At 38.2% G+C, this 24,951-nt stretch overlaps 1 protein-coding gene and 2 pseudogenes across 1 annotated transcript; 1 reads left to right on the forward strand and 2 right to left on the reverse strand.

Moving 5' to 3' along the window:
• Window positions 1–651: 651 nt before the first annotated feature.
• Window positions 652–1,856, forward strand: LOC139808194 (calmodulin-like protein 4). Its single transcript, XM_071769903.1, has 5 exons — window positions 652–774; window positions 978–1,008; window positions 1,093–1,224; window positions 1,302–1,484; window positions 1,547–1,856. The coding sequence occupies exons 1-5, from the start codon at window positions 772–774 to the stop codon at window positions 1,645–1,647; spliced, it is 450 nt and encodes a 149-aa protein (XP_071626004.1). The 5' UTR covers window positions 652–771; the 3' UTR covers window positions 1,648–1,856.
• A 151-nt stretch (window positions 1,857–2,007) lies between these two features.
• LOC139808192 (neuronal acetylcholine receptor subunit alpha-7-like) lies at window positions 2,008–21,074 on the reverse strand (annotated as a pseudogene).
• A 154-nt stretch (window positions 21,075–21,228) lies between these two features.
• On the reverse strand, window positions 21,229–24,730 carry LOC139808193 (uncharacterized; annotated as a pseudogene).
• Window positions 24,731–24,951: the final 221 nt, after the last annotated feature.

A 24,951-nucleotide genomic window follows, 5' to 3' on the forward strand; every position in this document is an offset into this window, starting at 1 on the left:
ATAGAGGTCGGGTTTCGCCAGACTTCCCTGGTAGATATGTCATTTTGACGTCTTTTGACGTCAATTGACGTCAAAATGACATGTGATTCCTACCTTGGGTTCGTTTCGTCTTAATTTAATTCACAAACTCGCTGCAAAATCTTGAATAAGTCAACCCTTAACATCCAGCTTTTAAAATATTTTTCAGTAGACCGGTTTTGTATGATCGAATTATGCTAAAGTTTTCTAAAAAATTGAAAACTCGACGTTGTGTGTGTGTGTGTGTGTGTGTGTGAGGATGCATCGCAAACAAAAACATGGATAATCGCGACACGAATAGACATCAACAATTGTGCGATATTAATTTTAGGATGTACAAAAGAAAAATCTTCGTGATTTAATTCGCGCGGCATTTAGCCTGGATCCCGCCCTTTGGCTAAAATCTTTTCCCTTTTTCGAGGAGCCTTGAGCTCTCTATTCTCTCAGAAGCATCCGATTTGAATGTATCAGAATCGCTTCTGTCGCGAAGAAAAAGTTTTTACGGAATTTCGTTAAAGAATCAGCGCATTCTAAAATTATATTTCGACGACAGGATGAGCAACAGGAACGTTGACCGATCAACCTTCCCTTCCGCAGACTCGACCAGGATCCCTAGTGTACCTTCCCGACGGACGATGTCGCTCTCTTACAAGAACAGGTGAGGTTACGTTGTTACGTTCGCGTCGAACACCTGTTGTCAAAATCTGACGTCCCGAGGGAGAGACACGGGGATCCCCATAAATCTAATCGACCATGGTAATTTCGATACATATTACAATTACGTCCAACAATTTCGCAATCCCCTTAGAACATCGTAAAGTTTCGATACTGGGACTCGAGCCACTTTCTTCGTGTCTCATACGCGACTTTGTTTGGCTTTTCCTTTTGCACAATCAATTTACCTAACATTGCATTCTGCTTTACTCTTTCCCGTTTCATCCGGTATGTAATTGTTGCAGGCGCGCTACTTCAGAGAAGAGGACATAGATGGTACGTTATTGCGAGATCCACCCTTGCTCGTCGTATGTCCGAAATAAAATCGAACAAGCGGTCTGAAATGGATTGTTTTTGCAGAGTTCCGAGAGTGTTTCTACCTGTTCGCTCGAAGCGGCCAGATTCGCACGCTTGACGAGCTCACTATAATTATGAGGTCCCTGGGATTGAGCCCGACGATTGCGGAATTGAACAAGTACATGAAGGACAAAGGTAATGTCTCACGATGTCCAGCTTTCACCGGGGAAACCTTTTACGAAGAGGACGGAAATCATTCGTGTTGATTCCAGGTGGAAAGATGTCCTTTGCCGATTTCTTGGAAGTCATGCACCTTCAGACTCGCGCGGAGGACCTGCCGAAAGAAGTGATCAAAGCTTTTCAAGCTGCGGACACCTCTCACAGTGGCACTATACCAGCACGACAGTTGGCGCATATGTTGCTTCACTGGGGAGAGCAATTGAGTAGCAAAGAAGGTAAAGTGAATGAATAATTTAATCGTAGCTTTTACGTTTGGCAATACTGTCCTTTGTTGCAGTGGAGCAAATCTTCCGCGAAGCCAACGTGTCTTTAAACGGACATGTGAAATACGAAGATTTTGTAAAAATTGCGTGTGCACCTGTACCTGATTATTATTAAGAATTAAGCGATTTTTATATTTATATACCACGTTCCATGATTTTACGCTTCTATATATTCCTACGAAAGGCGCGAAAGAGAAAAATACTTTTACATAAATAAGAAAAGATCAGTTTAAGATTTAAAAGGAGTTTTATAACTTAAAAATATGGTTGCGGGACTTCTGGTTATCGGATAAATAAAGTCTATTTCATTATTTATTCCCATTATATCTTAAATTATACTTTCAACCCTGTTTAAGTACATTTTAATTTTGACGATACATTTATTATTTCATTACGATAATGAATTCTCATCCATGAGGAACGCTCTCTCATTTTTTCTAAATCTATATTATTATTTTATGTCGATAAACACATTTAGAGCAATGATGAGCTTTTATGGGTTTACTCTGTCACTTTTATACATTCTGTTACAAACTTTGATGCACATATTTACAGTTTCGGCTACTTCGAAATTATTCTCGAATTGCTCGTTTGATATAAAAAAAAAAACGTTGAGAGAGCAGAGGCGAATTTAAGTTATAATTTGAATTATGTACGTGAGTTACGCACACTCTCAAAAGGGCAAATTGGCCTGGCCAATTTCAAATTTTGAAAGAAAACAATTTGTTGCCGGGATTAATATACACAGCAGTTTTTTTTACATTCCTTAAAGTCATCCTTGATCGAGAGATCACACTTCGTTTTCTAAACACGTTACATCTATCTAAAACTAAAATTACACATCTTTACGTTTATCCTGTGCAAGAAATATGCGAATGAAAAGAAATCTGATTTGTATCAAAATGATTTTTCTTTCTTTCTTTTCAACGATACCAGCAAATGGAAATAGAAGTTTCTATTAATTTCTCAAAATTCACTTATTTTTTGCACGAGTTAACACATATCTCATTATAAAATAAGTAACGACGAATATTTGTTTATTCTTCGCATCGACGAGTCAGCTAAATTTAATTTTCTTCGGTACACGGAACAAAATTAACTGGATTGAAAACCATCGATGATCCTCGAAAGACGTTCGCCGACCATCGAACGATTAGTCGAACCGGTAGTCCAAGGATTACTAATCTTTGGGTACATCCGGAGTCGGGGGCGAGCCGCATAAAATCACCGCTGTGCTGACAATCGTCGTAAGTAAGAAAACGCACAACAGGGCACGATCACTGACCAAAGCGACCTGTTTCCAATCTAACTCTGTCCTTTCCCGGCGATCCTGCTCGACCAGGCGCCGCTCGTTCCTCTCGATGGTCGCGTGCACTCTTCCCAGGACCCGGGACCAATGCGCCTCAAGGCCGCCCTCCTTGCTGAGATCTGTGCGATTGTTCGACACGATTCATAATTCATCGCACGGCACGAATTAGCTGGCTAAAGAAACTAGACCAGACGAAACTGGAAATACTACCGCAGGATAATCGCAACGAAGGGATATGTTCAAAACAAAAAGTACGAATGCGAATGAAAGTAGACATTTCTCACAATCAAGTATTATTACACATCGCGCAAAAGCGATACGATTTTTAATGAAAACATTTCAGCTTTCGCGAAAAGTTTGTGATTTTTCGAGTTACGTGAAATTTCGAGTATAAATTTGTAAAAACGTAGAAAATTAAAAAATAATAATTGTATAATATACAAACACTAAGGGTAATAAGTACATTCAAAGGTGAATAATACAAATGCTTCTTCGAGAATGGCGATGTAAAAATGTGCAACACTGAATGTTAATGAAACAAAAATTACGAGAATTAAGGATGCGGAGTGATTTCATAATTTTTAATAAGTAAATAACATATCAAATTCAATTAATATGTCTTACAGACTCACCTAGACTGGGACTAGAGCTGTTACTATCGTCTTTTCTCGATACATATTTGGGGGATACGTGCTGCTCCGGCAGTTCGGGCTTGCAGTGCAGCGGACAGTTGTTCTTCCTTCTCGAGAATTGTTCCGCCGGCTCCTGCTGATATAACAAATCACTGTGATCCTATATTGATGATCGCGCCGTAACTTTTCTATAGAACGAAGTAATAGCGGGCGCGCGTTTAGAAATTGTATCAACCGCGAAACTTTCTCTCGGCGAAGCGCAATACGGGATCGGCCACAGACGTCCGTGCGTCTGTCCCTCAATCTATATTTATCGTAATTATTTCATTAATAATTAATATCTATTTCATATATACATTTCTTCACATTGTTCACAATTCACATTGTTCTCTTTCTCTTATAAACTTTTTATATTTATTTTCGAATCGATTTGTATCTCTTCTGGTTCTTTCATATCATATCCATTGTTTTATTTCTCCCGCACAATATTGAAGATAATTATCTTACCGTTACATCGTTACATCTTTTCACTTACGTATGCTGAAACGAACGTCTGAGGCTGATCCTGTTTACCCTATCTGCCGGAAGCTGCACGAGAATTATTATCTAACTGATCTGATTCTGAGAAACGCGCGCACAATGGTGTATTGGCCCAATTTTATTATATTCAAATAGGTTTTAAGAGGCCGGATGGCGATTTGCAAGATGCCCCGCGTATTACAAGATACAATATGCATGTGCATTACGTGCATCCGTTTTACCGATCTATTCTCCTCTTGGAAATTCAGAAATACTATCCTGGCTAATTTGTCTAAGACCAGCGATCTCACGATACTCGGTACACGTATGCCCCGCACACCACGGTGATGCAAATTCAATGTCACGACCGCCAGACCGGATGCGAACGACACCAGGCAAATGCTGACGCCATAGTAAAGACCTGAAAGCACCGAAGGGACATAGATACAGATATGGATAGAATAGATAATTGAATTTTTATCTCTCTTCAGTAACTTTTCGAAAGATGCAAAATAATTTGAGTGATTTATATACAATATTTGTCTCTCTTAAAATGTGTCGGACAGGACTGAAAGGATCGGTGAAATAGGAAAAAATAATGTTGTTTTTATTATTCGAAGAAATTTACTGATTGTGACTATTGTGAGTATAAATATGGTGCGCTTTCTATAATTTGTCAAAGAAATTGTCTGTCATATTTTCTCGCACAAGCGATATCTAACCATTAAACAAAATTCTTTCTCCACTTAGATAACGATTCTGTAACAGCTTTTATTCGCTTTTCTCGCTGTTCTTTGAGTACACTCCTTAGGAATCCCCCTTTGAAGACTACATTAGCCAGAAATGAGACGGTGTTCAGTTTTGCGGAGACGGCTAACCGCGTTTCAAGAAAGTCCCAGGTGCATTTTCTCGCGGGTTTTTTAATGAGTAATGAACAGCTCGAACTAAAATCGCGATAATACTCTTTGTCGAACGATTTAAAATTAATATAATCGGACGACTTGGAGATTCGAAATTATAATTCTAAAGAGATATTTGCGATAATTTAACTTTAACATAATAGAATAGGAAGGATTGGCGGATCGTGACATTTTGAAAATATTTTGAGTGTGTAAAGAATTATTCTCCAAGTTCGAATTGCATGAAGATCCGACCGGAAACGACCAACGATGTACTCACTTATCAGCGGTGTCTTCTCCGTGGGCGGCAAAGTTTCGCGAATGGTCATCAAGAACACCGTCATGGAGAGAAGGGCCGAGATGCCGAGGGTGACTTTCTCCCCGGACTCGGAGGGCACGTAGAACACCAGCAGGGCTGGAGAGCAAACAGGAGCAGCGTCCGCGAAAGTTTTATTCTTACCGCGAAATATTGAATCCGAAGTATTCCGCGAGACTTCGATTCGAAGTCTCGTGACAAACTTGAAAGTTTGTAGTAATCGAAAATGGAACAAGAGCTGCGGGAAGGGCGACAAAAGAAAGTGCGAGGACAGTCTTAGGTTTGCTTTTCTCTCAGAACTTATTCCATAAATTTAAATTTTCTTAAGTTTTCCGTATTTTTCGTTCACGCAAACGTGCATAACGAGTTATATATCTAAATTCTTATTGATTTAATAATAATTTCATATTTATTTTATACTAAATTTTTCGCCCGCGCGAAATATAGAATACCGGTTGCCCGCAATTTCTGTTTGAGTTTCAGTTTTTCGAGAAATATAAATAAATAAATAATGCGATAGAAATGCAATTTTAATTTTATCTGTTTTTGTCGTGCTATTGTCATGTAAAATTCACGAATTCTCGACCAAATGAAACCACGCAAAGATCTCCCGATAATTCATACATGTCATTTTTTTTACTGTTCTACAATAACTGGTCCACGATAACCATCAATTTATCATCGGAAAGCCATAGCGTTGTCCCATTTGTCCGACAGTTTCGATTGCCCCACTGGGTCTTATATTCTGTTGTTTCAATATTTGCCTTTTTATCTATCTATTTCCATGTATCTTGTACATTGATTTTCTTTATTACGTTAACTTTAGTCTCTTAATTTTTGTTGTTAGTATCCTACTTTTCACTCTTTCTGTTATAAAAGCTCTTCTTAAAAGAGATAAAGTCAATAAGCAATTGCTGTTCTACAAGCTTGGCTCTAATATCCAGCAAATTCTCGGAAAATTTCTTTCATTATCGATAAATGGCAGCAGAAATGTAATGAAATGCTTCAGTTATGCCGTCGTTTCCGCAATGACTTAATTTGTTTTCTCTCCTCGTACAAATCCTAAGGCTGTTAGACCCAGTGGCCTATATATATTTATTATTTTCAAATTCTCGTCTTCCCTCCCTCCGTCGCATAAAATTATATTGATATTCTTCTTTGATGATCGTTCTTTTTACACTTTTGCAAAAAATTAACGTACAAGGCAATTTTATAGTATTTTAGTAATTACGTTCTTTTTGCTTACTGCCTACGTTTATAGTCGTTACGGTGTACATTTTTCTTTTCTTAACTGCATTAGCACGGTGTTAGAATACATGTAGAATGATTATGGCGTAAGTACTTTAGATAACAGAAAGTTAAACAAGAAAGTATAATTTCTTTTCTCTGAATTAAAAAATAAACTCGACAATTTTAAATTGACTTTAAGTTTATCAAGTAATTTGTTTCCAAAATGTTCTTCGATATGTTCCTACTAAAATATATGATCTTATCAAAATTCCGAATCTCTTTCAAGCAGGCATATAAAAAGCAATGGATTGCCTTCCCTATCGAGCAATAGATCTTAACACGTAATTTGATTGCCCGCATAGTATTAATAAAGACGCCGTTTTTTCCCCGGGATTAATGCGAAATACTATTATGCAAATTCATTAGATCGACATCTCGTTGGTAGTAGGGACAATCTCAATTTGCTTATGCAAGCAGGTCGTGAAGGAGGAGATGGTGCGGAAAGATCGGAAGAGAGAACCTAATCTCGTATATAACTTCCCATGCGGTCGGCCGCTTCGTAGTCTCAAGGTTTATTTATGAAATTCGCTTCGTAGCTAACGGTAAGAACTGTTACTTCCTTCATTAATAAACGAGGTCCTCGAGAATGCATCACGTTAAGATACATTAATTCGCAATGAAAGTTTACTTGCGAGATTTAGGGGTCTTAAAAAGTTTCGTACGCGCTCTTTTTATGTAAAATTAGATGCTTACTAAAGAAAGCGGTATATAAATTATTTTAATTACTTTTCGCCGAACATGATGCGACGTACGTATTTCACAAAGATCGACATTTGAGCATACCGTATTGTTTACCAAAAAACTCTTCGTATTTTTATACAGCTAGTAATAATGTAATTTATTAATTATCCTAATCCTTAAAAAATTTTTTTTTTTTAAATCTAAGATGAGATATAACGCCACTAATTATAATATTAGAATTTTCTTTCTCAATGAGATATTTTATTATAGAAGTTATAGTAACCCTACTTTGAATACATGCAAATACCGAAATGCAATTATTACGCTCTTGATATACGAAGTTAGTCTATTGCTGGTCGCTAATGATGGTATTCCACGCATTTGTGCGCTCCACTTACCGACGCCGTTGATTAGTATGCAGGGCGAATCAGGTGAAGAAGTAGAACATCGGACGTCGTCAGTAAAGCGGATCTCGTAAGTTGATGTCGGGGTATGGCTCCTCGCAGAAGGAGTAATACTCGACGTTTCGGCGAGCGGTGAAGTCCAGAAGATGGAACTCGCCGTTCGCCTGATAATTGCTCACGTCTCCCTGCTCGCTCTGGCTCTCCAGCTCGAGCTGATGCCCAGTAAAATTTCTCGGTGTGAGTTACGCGCGACATATCGTGTGTCGCCGACGACGCGTAAATTGTCGCTGTTTTGTCCGCGGCAGGCCGGCGAATTTGCAAGTAATAAAAATATATCAAGCGGGCGCGCAGTTTATTGAACCAATACATCCTTTAACAGAGAGTTTTAACTAAACACGAGCGGAAAACCAACGGACGAGGGTCGATCGGTTATCGACTAAAAGTTAAACTGGCAGCTGACAGGTCGATGTGTCTTTTTCGCTGCGATTTAGATTGTTCTGTTTATCGCGTAAATATAAAACTCGTTTTGTCGAGCTGCTACGTGCTTTATTAATAATGACAAATCAAGACATTTATTGCGGTAACGAATGAAAAGAATTAAAGCACGAAAATCGGATTTTAAATTGGAGTAGAATATTACACGAATCTCGAACAGACATTCTTAATTGAATTTTAATATACTATAATCCTTGTGTCATTTTTTACTATAATTTTATCGTAGATCTCCAGAATAACTGGCTCTGTCGTTATCAGTTTACTCGATCGACAATTCCTTGTTAATTAAGCAAGAACTCGATCGACTGGTTTTTAGTTAAAGAGAAACCTTATCGAAGTTTTTGCTCGGGAAATTAATGATCAAGGCTGAAAATCCAGTCGCGCGGAACACGAGAAATGATTAATGCGCGAGGAACTTTGAAAGATTCTCCGGGACAAGTATTTTAGTATTTAAAACCACGATGACGTCTTTTACACGACGAAAGGGTGAACGGCGGTGTAGCGACGGCGCGGGCGGCACGCAAAGTGTATTCAGCCCGCGGCGAGAGATAGAAAATGGGAAAACTCTCTCTGTGAAAGATAGGGCAGGGTGCTCTCAGCGCAGAGGCGAACCGAACGGCTCTCGTATTGAAATTCTTCTCGCGATGCTGGGATTAAGCTCTTCGATCTGCCCGAACCATTTTCACGACTTGACGGGCGGCGTTTTTCGATTCTACCAGCTATGGTTAAGCGTCCCCGAACTTCCAAAAGGCCGATCGGCTTCGTTTCAACAACCGTACATTTCGTTTTTTTCTTCGTTATTTGCGTTGCACGCACAATTCGTACTGCGTCGAGATATTTTTTGCTATGTACCTTTCATGTAAATCTCACCGGAGAAAAAAAATTAGTTTCTGAAGCAAAAAAGAGACTAAAAATGTCCACGATTCTTACAATAATTTCAGGATGAAAATCTAAAGTAACAAATTTAATCTGCAGTACTCATTCACCTTTTATCTTTATCATTCTAATGGTTCATTCATATGGTTTAGCATTTGCGATGAACTATACAATATATATATGTACGTATACCGATACCTGATACCTCAGTCTTCGGATAATCGATATGGCATCTCGCTGAATGATATCTAGCGAAACCGTAAAATATTCCGCGGTCTTAAATGAAGGTGCATATAATACTGCGAGGAATTACGAATGGCTGCGAATTCGAACGTAAGAAATTAATTCGATTTAGAAGGAAATCTGTAAGATGAACGGGGTCGCGCGCCAGTCGATAATTGCCCTGCCTCATTTTTAAACTAAAGGTTCATAAGAATCGACGAAAAAATCGGCTAAGTGAAACATATCGCTCGGATTATCATATAATAGTTAAACATAATATTTATTTAAAATATATCTCTGGGCCGACCAACTCGCTGAAAATCAATCTCTTAAATCATAAGGTTTAATAAACAAATTTTGAGAATCAATGTGATATACGTTATTGCAATCACGATTCAATAGAGAAACTCATTGTCAGATAAAAGCTGTTTTGAAACATAGTATGAGTTTTGTTTCACGCGATTCAATAACCGATTCTTGAAAGATGATATGTGTATGATATGTTAATAGTTTTTCTTAAAATCCAGAAAATATATTTCTCTCGTAGATTAGAACTCCATCAGCAATAATATTTGGCTTTTCAAAATATTCTCTCAACCGAGCGGAATCCCAATATAATCGCTTATCCCAGGCGATTCTGATCGGTTCCCACAAAACGGAACGCAAAATGCGAGCTCGTTTATCGAATTAATGTAAAACACAAGAAATAGAGAATATTCAGCATATATAATTACATATAATTGGTAATATGTAAAATATTTTATGACCCTGCATCTTGGTGTTTATTTTTGTTATGACATATAGTACACATCATGCGCAAACAAGGCCATCAGAGACAAGCGAACAAGCGCGGCAGAATCGTTTCGTGTACTATCGTACTATCTCTCGAAACGCAATCGTGTCTCATATAGTTATCACAGTATACGATTATTAGCTCGCGGAATTAAAACCGTTACATATACCCTCGAATAACATGATTAATGGTTCAGTTATTGAAAACCGTGTTAGTCGAGACTTAGAATTCGTACAATTTTGGAGATCACGTTCCGTTAACGAAAACCGTGCAATTCAAGACTCCAGATTCATATAAAACTGGATATTTGGTTCCAAGAAATTATTTTGAAACTTTTAAAAAGTAGGATTGTTACAAATTTTTACTATGCTATTCGAAACTCCATGCAATTCAAGTAACATGTTACTCGAGGATCACCTATATTTTATGCAAGACTGCGTCTGATGCACGATCTTGGTGTTTGTGCGGTGAGCAAGGTTGCGGGAATATTTCCATCGCGAGCGATACACAATTAATAGTAAAGTGCGCGTGAATCGCGTGATTGACAAAATGTTTAATCAAAATGTAACTATCTATATCTCAGATTTGAAACTTTTATTTCGAGTGTTATCTCACTCGTAAGGATTTTTTTTTATACCTGAGTTGGCGTTTTAACCCGAGATTCATGTCATGATTATAAGAGGGGACTTTTAAATCGCGTTATCCAAATCTCAGTTGATTGCGATAGAAGACACATTTGCCGCGTACAAATTTTGCAAATTTTCACAATTTACATCGTTGAATAATTTATTTTGTTTAACAGAACAAAGTTCGAACTTCATCTTTTTAAGAAGAAAAATTTTGATACGCAGCGCAGCGACCTGTTCTGTTAAAAATCGGATATTCAATTATGCAAATGTAAAACTTTGATAATTTGCATTCGAACGAGTGAAGATCCAAATGTGCGAGATAAAATGCAAGGAGTATAGAATGTGAAACTTACTTGGTACCCGTCGTACGTCCAGGAGGCCCCATTTCAGGGCACATCGTTGCTCGTCAAAGGGAAAGAAACTCTACATTTATGTCGCAGCTGCTGCGAAAGATACCGTGGCTTAGCCAGACCACCTCGCCGTATGACTGACGATCACGTTTGTATTGATGACCGCTGAACTATATTGTGGGATCCGCACTGTAACCAGAAAATTGAAACCGCGACGAGATATCTATAGATTTTCTTTCTTTTATTTCGAACAGCTTGAACTCTGTTCGAAATTATACTATTCGATTTAGGAAATTATATTTTATCTTCTCTATAATGCTTTTAAATTTATCCACAAATTATTTTGTCTCCCGTCTTTATTTTTCTTTTTTGTTTTGTTATTCTACCGACACTGAAAATTGTTAATTTTTTAAAATTACTCGCGAGCTTTTCTTTTCAATCATACTTATTTTGTTCCAGGATCACCTTCAGACTCTACTTTATGCGTATCGCCGCAAAGTATCCCGCAAGGGATTGAAAGAAGTTTTCAAAAGAATAGCAGGATCTCGGGAGATCTCAGGTGGATGTATAAATCATTACTTCAATTTGTGGAATTTTTTAATATCCCCGCCGGTTGAATGCATGAACTTTTTTCTTGCGGTATACATTTTTAACTTGCAACAGCGGTGAAAAGTTCGCGAAAAAGCTCATTCCCCGATTCGAGATGAATGCTCACTTGTTATACAAAATCGTGTCAGGTCGCCAGACACGATTGTATGGAACGCGGATTACTCGAATTCCAGCGAATTCCGAGGCATTCCATTTCAATGATGATCGGTCCAAACCTGCGTAACCCAACAGTTGGTCGTGAGTATCTGGTTCTTTTCATCCTGGAATAAATAATATAAAGCCGTGAGACGTAAAAAAATATAAAGCAAAACGGTCTTCGTACAAACGGTAATAAATTTGTTTATAAATATAAATGCCGCACGCGAATTATTTAGTTGTTTTAACGTGAAATTTAATTTATTTTTCCGATAATGCGCTTCTTTCGCTTATCTACTTATCTTTTCGCGGAACACGATTTACTTGAAGAAATAAATTAGACATTTATTTACTTATTCAGTAGCTTATTTTGTACATGTACAACGGAAGATCTTTCCCGGAAGGAAATTTTATAATTTGTAACTAATTTATCGTGAAATATTTAATTTGTTACTCTTAAAAAGACTGCTCTCTAAAGGAGGCCGTTGGAACTGACCTGTGTGATTAATTGGAGTTTATATATAACAACGAAACACGAATTGTCGACGATATGGTTCGACAACAACAGGCAATATATATCTTTCTAGTTATAAAAAATATGAGCAATCTCTCACAAAATCCGAAACAGTTTTAAAGCCACGTCGTGTAGTAATATTATTCTCGCAATCAATTTTAATAAATTCAACGCTTTATCCTCAAATAAAAATAAAATAAATGCAAATAAAACTAATAAAATATTTTAAAATCAATTAGTTTTATTGAAACTTTTGATAATCTTAAACACGACAATTAAAAATGAATAGAATTAGGTAAAAAAGTGCAATGTTGATAAACTAAATTATTTAACTTATATTAATGTTCTATGTAGCTCTTTTTTATAAACTAAATAATTAGCTCAGATTCTCTTATTATAATCGTCGACCAGTTTTAATTTATTTTTCCGAAATACGTTTCGCAATTCTTTCGATAGAAACAATCCATTATATCTTTCCGCTTCAAGGAAAATGAAATGTCAAACATTACTCTTGCCCGCAGACTTTTTCTTACTTTTGCTAACAGTATAAGACGCTTAATTAGCGTCAATTGTAAAATTATATGAAGCAGTTCCGTGGCATTTAATTGGCCACCGCAACCGTGCGAAACCCGGAACCTTACGAATTCCGCGGTGAACGCTATCTCGACAGAGATTGACGTTTAATCGATGCAATAATTTTTTATAATTACTTAGATCTCGTTATTTTGTACGCAGAGCATAAATATTCAAAGGTTCCGGTGCGCGCTGTTTTCCTCAAGACCTTTACTCACCGACTCGCTCTATAATCTTGTGAACTTTTAAGAGATCATCTGCGCTTGACATCTCAAGATCGAATTTCTTTAATTAAAGTAGCACCAGTAACATTACGATACATATTATATTCTTAAATCGCTCATTAAAGCACAGTTGCATCGATAAATAATTATTGAAACTAAATTTGTTGTATTAACCGTTATAATAATCTTTAATTATAATTATTATATTGTTATTATTAATTGTTATTATAACTCGTTTATTCTTTTTCGGAAATGAGAAGAGGCAATATTTTTAATTATTATATATTTGCAAGTCAGACAAACCATTATTCAATGATATTCTTGTTAAAACTTTAATAGTACTTTCTGCCGTTTGACAAAAGAAAAATATTTAATAATTCCTTTCTGGACAATTTAGTGAATTTTTAGTTTACCTGAGTAGTTATACCGTGATGATAAAAGAAGATGGATAATGTACGGAGTAATATAGTCTCCGCGAAGGAGCTATATTATTCTCACTTAATGTTTAACATTCATCTCCATGTATCATCTTGAGACCAGATACTATGGAAAATCAACGGAATGTGTAATCCAATAGCGCATGATGTAACGAAGATACTATCGTGAAACTATGTACCTATAATGTTTCAATTGGAGGCCTTAGGTATGTGAGAATTTAAACGGTAGGAATTTGCAGTTTGACGAGCAATCGCGATTTCACGAATTTAAAGTTGCATGGCATCTGTCCATATAAAAATGTATAGTCCCCGAATGAAATGAATACAAATCATTAATTGCAGCTGGATAATGGGTCATCTTTCGAGCGACTTATAATGATATTAGTGCAAAGTTGCTTTCTGTAAGATTCTCTTTTGCTTTGCAAATATACAACTTATAATAAAAACGCTATATTTAATATAACGATAAATTTTGCGAATGAGAGGAAATAGGATTCGCGCAAAGTCCTCTCGGTTATTACTCAATTATCTCTATTTCATGAACAACGAAAGATTCAGCGGTTGACGAGACTCGACTCGATGGGGAAACCGCGTGATATTGCATTATCATCAATATTATCAAACGAAAAGAAACGAGAAGGGGAGAGACGAGCCGGATGATCGACCGTATATTGCGCGATAGATGTAACGAGCTCTCGTTAGACGGTCTCAGGTCTCCCTGGGGTGAACGGTTGGTTACGTTGCGCTAAAGGTTGCTCTCGTTACTGCCATACGCGAAACAAATGCCTGAAACTTTCCCACGGCTTACTTATTCTCACGCCAATTTATCTCGCGTATCTCCGATTACCACCGGGGATCCCGTCACGGTCGCGGTGTTTCCATTTTCGTTACGATACGCATTTTTCTCAATTTTACCTCGTGTCTCGTGACAAATCTAAGGGAAGACTCGAAAATCTCGCGAAATATCGAGGATAGAGGTAAATCAGATAAAAGGGAAACTAATAAAAAATTGATAAAATTTAGCAACTTGATTAATTTAGCAATTTTTATGTGGACTGAATATATAATTATATTTTTTGCATGCTCGTGTATCGTCGCACGAAAAAGCGGTGAGTAATGTTATTATATCACAGTTTTATGAGTCTTCTAATAAAAATATAATAAAATTTGTTTATTCTTTACGAGCAGTGAATTCAAACGTTATTTCCACCGTTTGTTTCGGTGGGAATTTTTTTCAGCCGCACGGGCAGGAATTTATTTTATTAAAGATCAAATCCGTTTACTGAGAATTCTGTTTGAATGCCAAAGCGCTGATAAAAGTCGATAACAAAAAAATCGATAGACGCGAATGCAAGTATCGTTAAAAACCGAGCAATCGCGCTTTTTCATATTTTTTCTCTCTTGTATTTAAATTATTTCTTGTTCTGTGAAATTCATTGAGAGGAGAGACGCCTTTTTTCGATTGATTACGTCACGCGTCACCGTTATCTCGTTTATACAAGAAAATATTTTCTCGTGTGCTTATTTTTATTATGCTATATAAAGAATAACAACAATGTAGTGTCTCCGCGGGATTCCTCGAATGGATGTACAATTTCGACAGTAGAAAACGAAAGAATATGAAAACATTTTTGAAGAAAATCCACGCGTTTTCGCTCGGCCTCGCCTATAGAGAGGGATTTCGTGCAGCCAACAGTTCTTTAATACATTTCGATCGTCGTTGAACTGTAAGAATTTTGAGAAATTGTTGGAATTTCTGCTAATATTTCTGTTTTACAACCGTCGTCAATATTTTGGTTGCTTATAAAATACGTATGTGGTTCTCTCTCTCACTCTCTCGTACCGTATATTAATAATTAAGATTATTTAATGCTTGAATACTCACGACGTCGATAATATGATGAAGAGACAGTCCAAAAACCACGACCAGTGGCTGGGACGAATTTTTAGCTGGCCTCACGCCGGCGTCATATCCATCCAGCAAGTACTTCGTCAGTCTGTATTCGTGCTCGTCGCAAACACCTGAACAGATAAAAATGAGATTAATTTCCTAATTGCTTTATATTAAATCGCAACTTAAACTAAAATCTTTAAAAATATATATTCAATATTTCACATATCCTTCTCGTTAAGAAAAAAATAATCGTATTGATTGATTTAGCTAGAGCTAGAGAAACAGAGTTAACGTAATAACATTTACACTTTCATAATTTCATTATTATATTATATTTTATTATAGAATTATTTATTAGTAAAATAGATAAAATATAAACAGATCTTTGTACGATAATTTATGTATCTTTAATATAGAACTTTATCTTTCTAAATAAATGTATGTATCTTTATAAATCTATAAAAATAGAATAGCTTGCAGTGTATTAAAACAAATATTTTATTTTATTAGAAAAGAGATAAATCTATTGGCTGCAACTAGAAAAATTTCATACGTTTAACTGTACTGTCGTTAGTTTTTTATATTTAATTTAACATTCGTTATATATTCGTTATTTCAAGATATATTGATGCTCGTGAATATTGAAACAATAGGTACAATGCCCTTTAGCCTATTCGGCTAGAAAAGTTTCAATATTCCTCTCTTTCGAGACTTTTAATAATCGTTAGTTTTATCACTGGATATTGTCAATAATTTAAAGAAAAACAACTCGATAATATAAATAAAATTTTATAAGTAAATTGAACCATGAATTTAGCAAGTATGAATACAGTATGAATAAATGCGACGACACATGTGTGATGCGAATCTAATATTATACGTGTGTGTTAATTTAATTATAATAATTCCAATTATACATCTCTTTTTCAATTTAATATCACGCGGGGAAAAAAACAAAATATCCGCGCGTAAAGAGTCACTTCACCGTCTAATCGCGACACAAGTGATACCCGAAGGAATAAAATGCGAAGAATCACTCAGAATTGAGGATGGCGCAAGGCCGAGCGCGAGAAGCGGCGCAAAGTCCTGGGAAGCGGCCTCGCAAAAAACTTAAAGAGATTCCTTTCGTCGGGCCCTTCTCTCTGATCAGTGATCACAGCTCTGATCCGTTTCGTTACGTGGATGTTCGTCCATTATAGCGATCGGCTACATGATCAGTAACGTCAGTCCACCTCCCCATTGAAGCGACCATTGTGCCGTGAAGCGTGGTGAAACCTGTCAGAGGCCCGAGCTAATCTCGGCCCGAAGTAAAGAAAGATAGGAAGGTACTACTAGAAAGATAAGTGATACTCGTCGCGAGGATACCGCTCGTAATTAGGAGAGTGAGTTCTTACGGTCCTATCGAACTGTAAAAGCTGTATCTTCAAACGACTATGAGTGCCGTCTTTAATGCCGACGTTTGAACGACGCTAAAGTAAAATTATCGGCAATTTTGCTGGTACACAAGATATAGTATAGCATTATTTCTCAATAATAAATCTTTTTATCAATTTACAAAATCATCTAACATCTTATTCTTATGAAAAAAAAATGTTCGGGCTACTATAATTTTCCAGCAATTTTAAAATAATTTACGAAGTATAAAATTAAATATCTATTTTTCGAAAGTATCACTTAAATATATCTTTTCGGTAATATTTTCAAATTATGTAATAAGAATCAACAAAAATATATTTTGTTGATTCTTATTACATAATAAAACTTTACAATTTCTCATATGAACTATTACATAAGAAAACATTAGCAAAAGATATTAAAAATCGTACATAATCAAAATTTACTAAGACGTTTTTTTATTTCTCCGACGAAATAAATTTTACATTTCACTCTTATTATATCGTTTCTTTCTACGAATCACGCAGCAAATCTCAAAAATAAGACTTAATAATTTATTCCTCATTAAAGGTAAAAATGATATAGATGTAGTTCTATGATTGAAATTTGGTTCTGGTTTCGTTCTTTCGATTATTATTAAGTGTGACTGTGAATAATTTTAATATATATTCAATATATTTTAACGTCTCGTTTTCATGATTCTCGCATGTAATTCGAATCTTTCATCCCCGCGCCGGGCGAAATAATCCCCCACAAGATTCTCGCAGATCGAGAAATATATCGGCCCGTCACCATCGTCGGGAACGTAAATCGAAAAATCTCACAGATTTGTAATGAGATCGTATGTCAAATATCGATACTCTGTATGAGCTCCGGAATATCTCGCGGGATCTCGAGTCTCGACCGACCGACATCGAATTTCTTCGGGCAGAACGGTTCGCCGCTCGAAGACATTCGTCTCCGTCTGGAGATTAACCCCCCCCCCCCCCAGGATATGAAGATGTTCGATTATCCGAACAATTGGAGCAAGAATAAAATTCTTACATCGCAGAACAACAATCAACGGAACAGCATACGACTAAATAAACAAATCTGTCGAAAGATATTTATTTTTCTTATAATCTATAAAATATAAACATCGTAATACACACATAATAAAATTACTTACAATATATTCAAACTTTGCTAAAATACTACCGCTCTTGAAGAATACAATACGCATAACTGATGGCTTATACAAACAATTAGTATTAATTTAATAAGATAACCCTCTCGAAAATGACTCTTTTGCCACAATAATGATACGATATTTGTTTTCCTCTCTCGATCGATTCGAACTTTTAACCGTATCGGATTTCACTGAAAACACTGAAAAAAAAACATTGAAGAAAAACATTGACTTTTCTTGCACACGGTTAGCCGCGTACACGGATAAAATTTGTGAGCGACGAGGAAATAATCGCCGATAGCGGCTGTAACCGCTAAAACCTCGGTACGTAAACCGATTTACTAAATGCATGCACAGGCCAGGCCCGATTCCGACGGATATGTAAATTCCACCCGGGCGTCCCGATCACCGAATTTCGTGCCACGGAGGAGGCGTCAAATGGCCCCTTGACGCGATTGATTCGCAAACGTTTACATTACCAGATGTGACGCAAACATACCGTAACGAAGTCCAGTTAAGATCGAAAGCTATATTACATCGTGGTCACACGTGAAACCTCTGCCCCTTACATGTATCTCGTTCAGCTTTTCTCAGCAAACTGAAGCCGTTCGTTAAGCCAAATTACTTTCGTGCATTATAAAATAAATTAAATTAAATTATTAAACATAATTAGAAAATTACATAATTAGTTTAGCTTAAAACTAAGAAGAATGATTTTTAAAATAAGTTTTAAAGTATGCAATTTTGCTGGGTTGGAAAGAAAATAAAATTAAAAAAAAAACGCGGTTGAAGAATTAAGAGAATGGGGACGTAGCGTTCCTTGTGTTTCAATATGACTTCATCGGAAAGCAACGTTGTTTTGTGTCACTAAAAGCTGCAATCAGTATTAAAAGTTTCGCGAACCTTTCTCTTATGTCTGGCGCAAATTATGCCGATAAAAGTAAACTCACAGGATTCTACTTGAATACGATTGTCTGCGCTCTCGCAATTGACTTTCACGCCATCACGAATGGAATTTTCTACTGAGCCGGGAAATCTGGAATTTGTGCGATCGACAATTCGTATTTCGTATAATAAGTATTCATTTACGCGTTCATTAAATTGACTCGACTGATCTCTCGAGAATGTATATCTTCAGGAGAATATTGCGAGTTAATACGCGCGCGGGAAAAAAATCATCGAATCGCCATGGTCAAATCCTTGAAGACTTCACGGTCGAGAGTTGTAATAAAAATCGCGAAATCATTCGCGTGTCGAGGACGCTCTTCCTAAAAATGGCCTGCGATTTGTTGACGTTTCAGCCTTGATTTGATCGCGTCGCTAATTTACATCTCAGACGTCTTTGATAGCAGCGGTTGTGTAGTCCCCGCCGGGCAAAAGCTATGACGAGCTTTGTGACGTCCGACAATATCTAAACAATTCCGAAACGCGCTGCACTTGGGCTGCACCGAGAGGGGCGAGAACCTTGGAACTTTATTGACGACGGCCTACATCTTTCTCAGCTTCCGAGATAATCCAGCATTATATAGGAGAAAAGGGCAAATAATCGAATTTCTGAGGACGTCTCGAAGATGACAAGTATCAATAATCCGATTTCTCGAAACGAGATAATCATTCTCCCTCGTGCGGTGTTTGTGTTATTTCATATAAATGAAATTTTCTACGTCAAACGCGAGCTCTGTACTGAGCAAAAGAATTTTCACTGTGGTAAATAAGATTGACATAGATTTATTAAAAAATAAGTTTTTGTGAGACGCAACTAAACTTCTTAGACCTGTTTTTCGAGAAGACTTCAATATTCAATAACTTCTTAATTTTGTAAAATATAAAAAATATTCTATGTAAATCATGCATGTAATTATAACTTTATCTTGAAAGGAGATCCAGTGGAGATAATAGAAATAAAATTATTAGCTCTTTCAAGCTTGAATAAGACATTGTTACTTTTAATCGTTATTACAGAAATTAATAAGAAAGTTTTTAAATTACTTGAAAATGCATTACAAATGTTTCATTGTTTTAAAGAAAATCTATTTTATTTCAATCATTAAATATTAAACTTAATTATGCAAAAATCAAAATTTAATATGTCAAGTAATTATTATTAAGTAATTACATTAATTATTACAAAATTTAAATGTGCAAAAAAGTATCTGAAAAAAAGTTTCTAGCTTCTTTATCTGTTGATCAGTGGATATAAGATTTTGTTATTTATCGATCTTAAATCTTGAATTTCTAATTGACGGAAACTCTTTTCAACCTCTAATCGCAGTGTTGATTTGCGAATGTTAAACTGCCAACGAAATTAGGGAATAGAAATGATTCCAGTCGCGAGTTCGCGGATACTTTGTGCGAATTATGCGAATAAATGAAAATAGCGCGATGCCGCCAGGCACTCACCATTCCCGAAGGCGATGATCAGAAGAAGCCCGTATCGAAGGAACGGGACGAGAGACGGCGACATGGAATTGAGGGCCTGCTCGTGACCGCGTGACCACCTACGTACGACTGGTACACGACGGCGGTTTTCAACCACCGTGCGATTTCGCCCCTGAATCCCGCGCTATCCCTACCTAGAGAACGCGCGGGTTCCCGATTCCCGAAGGAAATTCGCGCAGGCGTCCCCCGCGGACGTCGAAACAACGCGGGCGGCGGGATCGCGTGAAACGGACGCTTGAAGGTACGCGGGCACGCATCACATATATTATATCTCTCGTTGTGATCTTCAGTTCGGTGCCCAGATGGCGAAAAGCACCGAAATATTTACAAAAGACCTATAAAAATGACTTTCTGTCGCGATCTATTTTTAATTAATAATTATAATCATTCATTAATTAATATTATTTCATCGATCACGAACAAGAACGAGCTTTAAATCATTTTACGCTTTGCAAGTCGTGATTTAAATGTGGAAAAATAGAGCTTTATAATTAAGTTTCTTTAAAAATGTATTTATATATATCTACATAAATAACATTTTTTATAATACATTTTACATATACTGTGTGTTAAAATTACCCTCGTTTCGCAACCGTGAGTTTTCAAAAATTTTGTTCTGCAAGTCATTGTAAATTTCGAAAAAATTAAAAGAGATTTCAGAAATTACAATCTCGTAATATAAAATTTTTTAAATAAAATTGATTGTTAAGTATATCTCATTTTTGTAACAATAACCATTTTTTTATGAGATAAATATCATCACTGCCGCGCGAAATTTTGTATCTCTAAAATAATTGGGTTTAACTGGGACTGATTTATTGCACATTTCTACGCAATTTTATACACACCGCATAAATGCCATGTAATTAATCTACATATTAATTCCAGCGGTGTCAAGAAATGAAAGTATTTAATATCGTATCGTCGTTACAATAAATTACAAAACGTTGTTATGGATTACAAACGATTCATTATCATTACGTAGTGCATTAAATTATGAAAACAATAAATATAGCACGCACGACTTTTGAAGCAGGATATATGTATATATTTTTACAACCAATCGTGAAACAATCTTTTTACAAATATGCGAGTGATGAAATAATGCTTGTTAATAAATAGATTGCAGGCGATACAAGTCATGGATCTTAAAAATTGACAACTCATCCTAACGTCGATTTCGCGTGGACGTCATATCAAAAAGGGTAACATTTATCGTCGCATAAACTCTGATAAAAAAAATTGGGTTTACAATTTCTCTAAGAACTTCCGCTATATTACACTCTGGCACTTGAGATTAGTGATACGAGATAATCAAATATCCTGAGAATATTGTCTGGACGCGTACTTTAAGTCATATTAGAGAGAATATACTCTTATAAATATTCTCGCGATATATATCAATATATAGATACTGTTATTTTAATATTCTCAGGATATACCTCAAAGGCCCTTTTCCAGAGAATTCCCTCGGGATATTCTCCTACCCGGAGTACTTTTTTCCGAGAATATTTACATCGCTACTCGAGATCCCCTCGATACGAGCGACGTTGTTGACTGGGTTGACATCAGCTGGAGAATCCAGGGTTAGTGTGTTCTATGACGCAACGTCGGCAGTAGCGTTTGACCGCGCGATAGCCGACCCACGTGACTCTAGGGCACTCGCCGATGTTGAGCTGCCGCAGGCCACGCACGTAGTAGGCCAACGCTTCGAGGCCGGCGTCGGTGATCCTCTCGCATCCGCACAGGGACAGCTTCTTCAGGTTCGGGCATCCGGTGGAGAGTGCTTCGAGGGTCGCGTCGCCGATGTCGCACTTGCCTATGTCCAGGGCGCGCATACGCGGGCAACCGCGCGCCAAGGCGATGGTCGCGCTGTCGCTGAGCGCCTCGCAACCGCGGGCGTTCAGGTAGCGCAGCTTGTAGCAATGACGGGCGACGACCAGCAGACCGGCGCGGACACGCGGTCGCATTTGCCTACGGAGAAGTAGCGGAGGGACGGACCGAGACGCGCCGCCACCTCGCGCACCCCGAAGTCCGTAACTTTCACGCAATCCGAGACCGATAGCTGACGCAGGCTAGCGCAGTAGGAGGCGATGGCGACCAGGCTGGCATCGGTAATGCGGCCACATCTACGTAGGTAAAGGCATCCCAGGTGCGGCATGCGCGACAGGCTCAGCACCAGGCCGGAATCCTCGACGCCGTGGCAGTCGCTGAGATCGAGCGACTGCAGGCTGTAAAATAGTGGTACGACCGCAGGCGCGAGTGACATTAGGACAACCGGTCAGGTCGAGTTCTCTGAGATGAGCGCAGCTGTCCAGAACGGTGGTGACGTTGGCGTCGGTGACTCGACGCGAGTGTCGCAACACCAGGGAAGTCAGATTAAGGTACGGCAGCTGGGCGAAAATGCCGGGCAATCCGGTGGCACCTTCCAAGACCAGACGACGGACGCACGTGTGGCAGCCACGGCGCGTCAAGGCATTTAACGCCGCTGTGGCGTTCTGTGGATAACGCACCTCGACCTCTCGCCAAAGCGCCGGGTGCCACGCGATCTCCCAGAGGCGTCGGCAGGTCTGCGCCAAGGAGCAGCGGTCGCGGGTGTCGAGCCAGCTGAAAATCCTCAGCAACAAATTGTCATCGAGTTGACAGAGGTCATTGACCGCGACGTGGTAAACCAGATGGTGCTTCGGCTGCGGTAGCTGTTGCTGCTGTTGCTGCTGGCGAATCGGCGTGCTGGACACGCCCGGGGTAGACGAGGACGACGACGACGTGGTGCGACAAGCATTGTGTCGAGGGTGTGGTAGCCCAAGTCGATGGCGTCCGCACCTGGTCGATAAACGCCGACCTTCTGCGAGTAGCCTCCTCCCCGCTCAGAGCCGCTCTGCTCCCCGAAGCTGGGAAAGAGGAGTGGGCATGATCCTTCCATTCCATGCTCCGTTCTGCAAATTGGAAACTTATTTCAAAATACAATTGTGTTTTTTACATTCATGTTTAATGAATTACTTGAAAAATTAAGATAAATAATACTTAATAAATAATACTTTTTATTTAATAATGGATAATATAAAAAATATTATACTTAAAAATACATTTCTTCACCTGGATTTGCTCAATAAAAATATATAATTTTAGAGATAAATATATAAATTTTAACAATTGAAGCATTCAAAATTGACAAATCTAAATTATAAATAGAGACCGCTTTTGCGTATCAAAGAAAAACAGAAAAAAATTTATTTGCGTAATTATATTAGCTTTATGTCGAGGAAGACACATATGTCATAACATAAATCTACGAATAGACTACTCTCCGAATTTATAGAAGCAAATATAAAACTGTCACAATTCCACGTTTTTCGATTGAACTTTCGTGCTGGTTCAACGATAATTTCAGCATATTCGCTTTCGAAAAAAATCCAGCCACCGTGAATCTCGAATTTTGCGCGGGGGAGGGACCTCGTCGATGCGTCGCATTCGCAACGCGTCGCGAAGCCGTTTACGGCTCGAGGCTCGACGTGCGACGTTCACAAAACTTACAAACGGGATGCCGAACGGGAGAGTCAGCGACCGTGCGTGACATCACCGAGCAATATCGATCTATTCGCCACCATCTCCATGTTGATCCCGCATTCCAACTCTCGTGAAGCAGCTGCGGGGCCCGAGCGCGTTTCGCTCCGCGCGGGGGGACCGACGGGCAGCGGTGAACGGGATCCGCTCGGCGGTCGCGCGCGCCTTGGAATTCGTCGAGTCGCTCGTACGGTCGCCGTGGAACGTGCGCGATCGCGTTTCGCGGACGCGGAATGGAAAATCCGACATATGACAGGCCCCCGACCCCCGACACACTTACGGGGCCCCCAACGCTGCCCAACGCGGTGGATCATCCCCCCCTCTCTCGTTTCCACGATCGGAACCCCTCTCCAAGTCGATCAACTGGGACTTCTAGCTTCTAGCGGGTCCCAAGTCCCAAGTGGTCCCAAGATGAAAGGTGCGTCGCGAGAGGCGCTTCACCTCATTGGCGGCGCAGAATTGGGCCCAAAACGCCAAAAAATTAGTCAGATTTCGCATGAACGTGAATCACAAGTTTCTACATTCGAGAAAGACCAAAAAATTTATATTAAACGAAAAACAAGCGTAACAAATGATAATAAAATAATGAATCGTTGTAATAAAGTATAAATCGTGCGCGATCGCAGATTTGGACAAACCAGCACGTTAGCAAAATGGCGACTCTATGCCCTTATGTCTTATTCTAAAGCCAAAATATAAAGCGGAAATCTTATTCGTTTTTCACGATTTTTGTACTATTTTCGACACAATAATTGTTTCTTCCAATTTTTATGCTATTCTTAAATCTATCTGTTATAGAATTAATTCATATCTGCACACCATCTGCTCGCTCATTTTTTTCTAAAGCAATATTATACATCTATTATATTTTATTCTATTTCTTTTTTCCGTCCAAGACTAGCATTATTTCGTTTATAAAAATACGTTTTAAAATTTCTAATAATTACAGAACGGACTTACGAACGATTTTTATTGGCGGAATTCGTACGTCACGTGACTATTCGCTTAAAGAACGGCTTCCCGCGTTCGTAATTCGCGCGGTTTATATCGCG

This window comes from Temnothorax longispinosus, chromosome 2 (assembly GCF_030848805.1).
Source record: "Temnothorax longispinosus isolate EJ_2023e chromosome 2, Tlon_JGU_v1, whole genome shotgun sequence".
NCBI lineage: Eukaryota > Metazoa > Arthropoda > Insecta > Hymenoptera > Formicidae > Temnothorax > Temnothorax longispinosus.

Bases quoted from the DNA above. Each gene is read 5' to 3' on its own strand.
- LOC139808194 (XM_071769903.1), top strand. The intron at 1,225-1,301 runs GTAATGTCTCAC...TGTTGATTCCAG, and splicing joins CAAGTACATGAAGGACAAAG to GTGGAAAGATGTCCTTTGCC. The intron at 1,485-1,546 runs GTAAAGTGAATG...CCTTTGTTGCAG, and splicing joins GCAATTGAGTAGCAAAGAAG to TGGAGCAAATCTTCCGCGAA.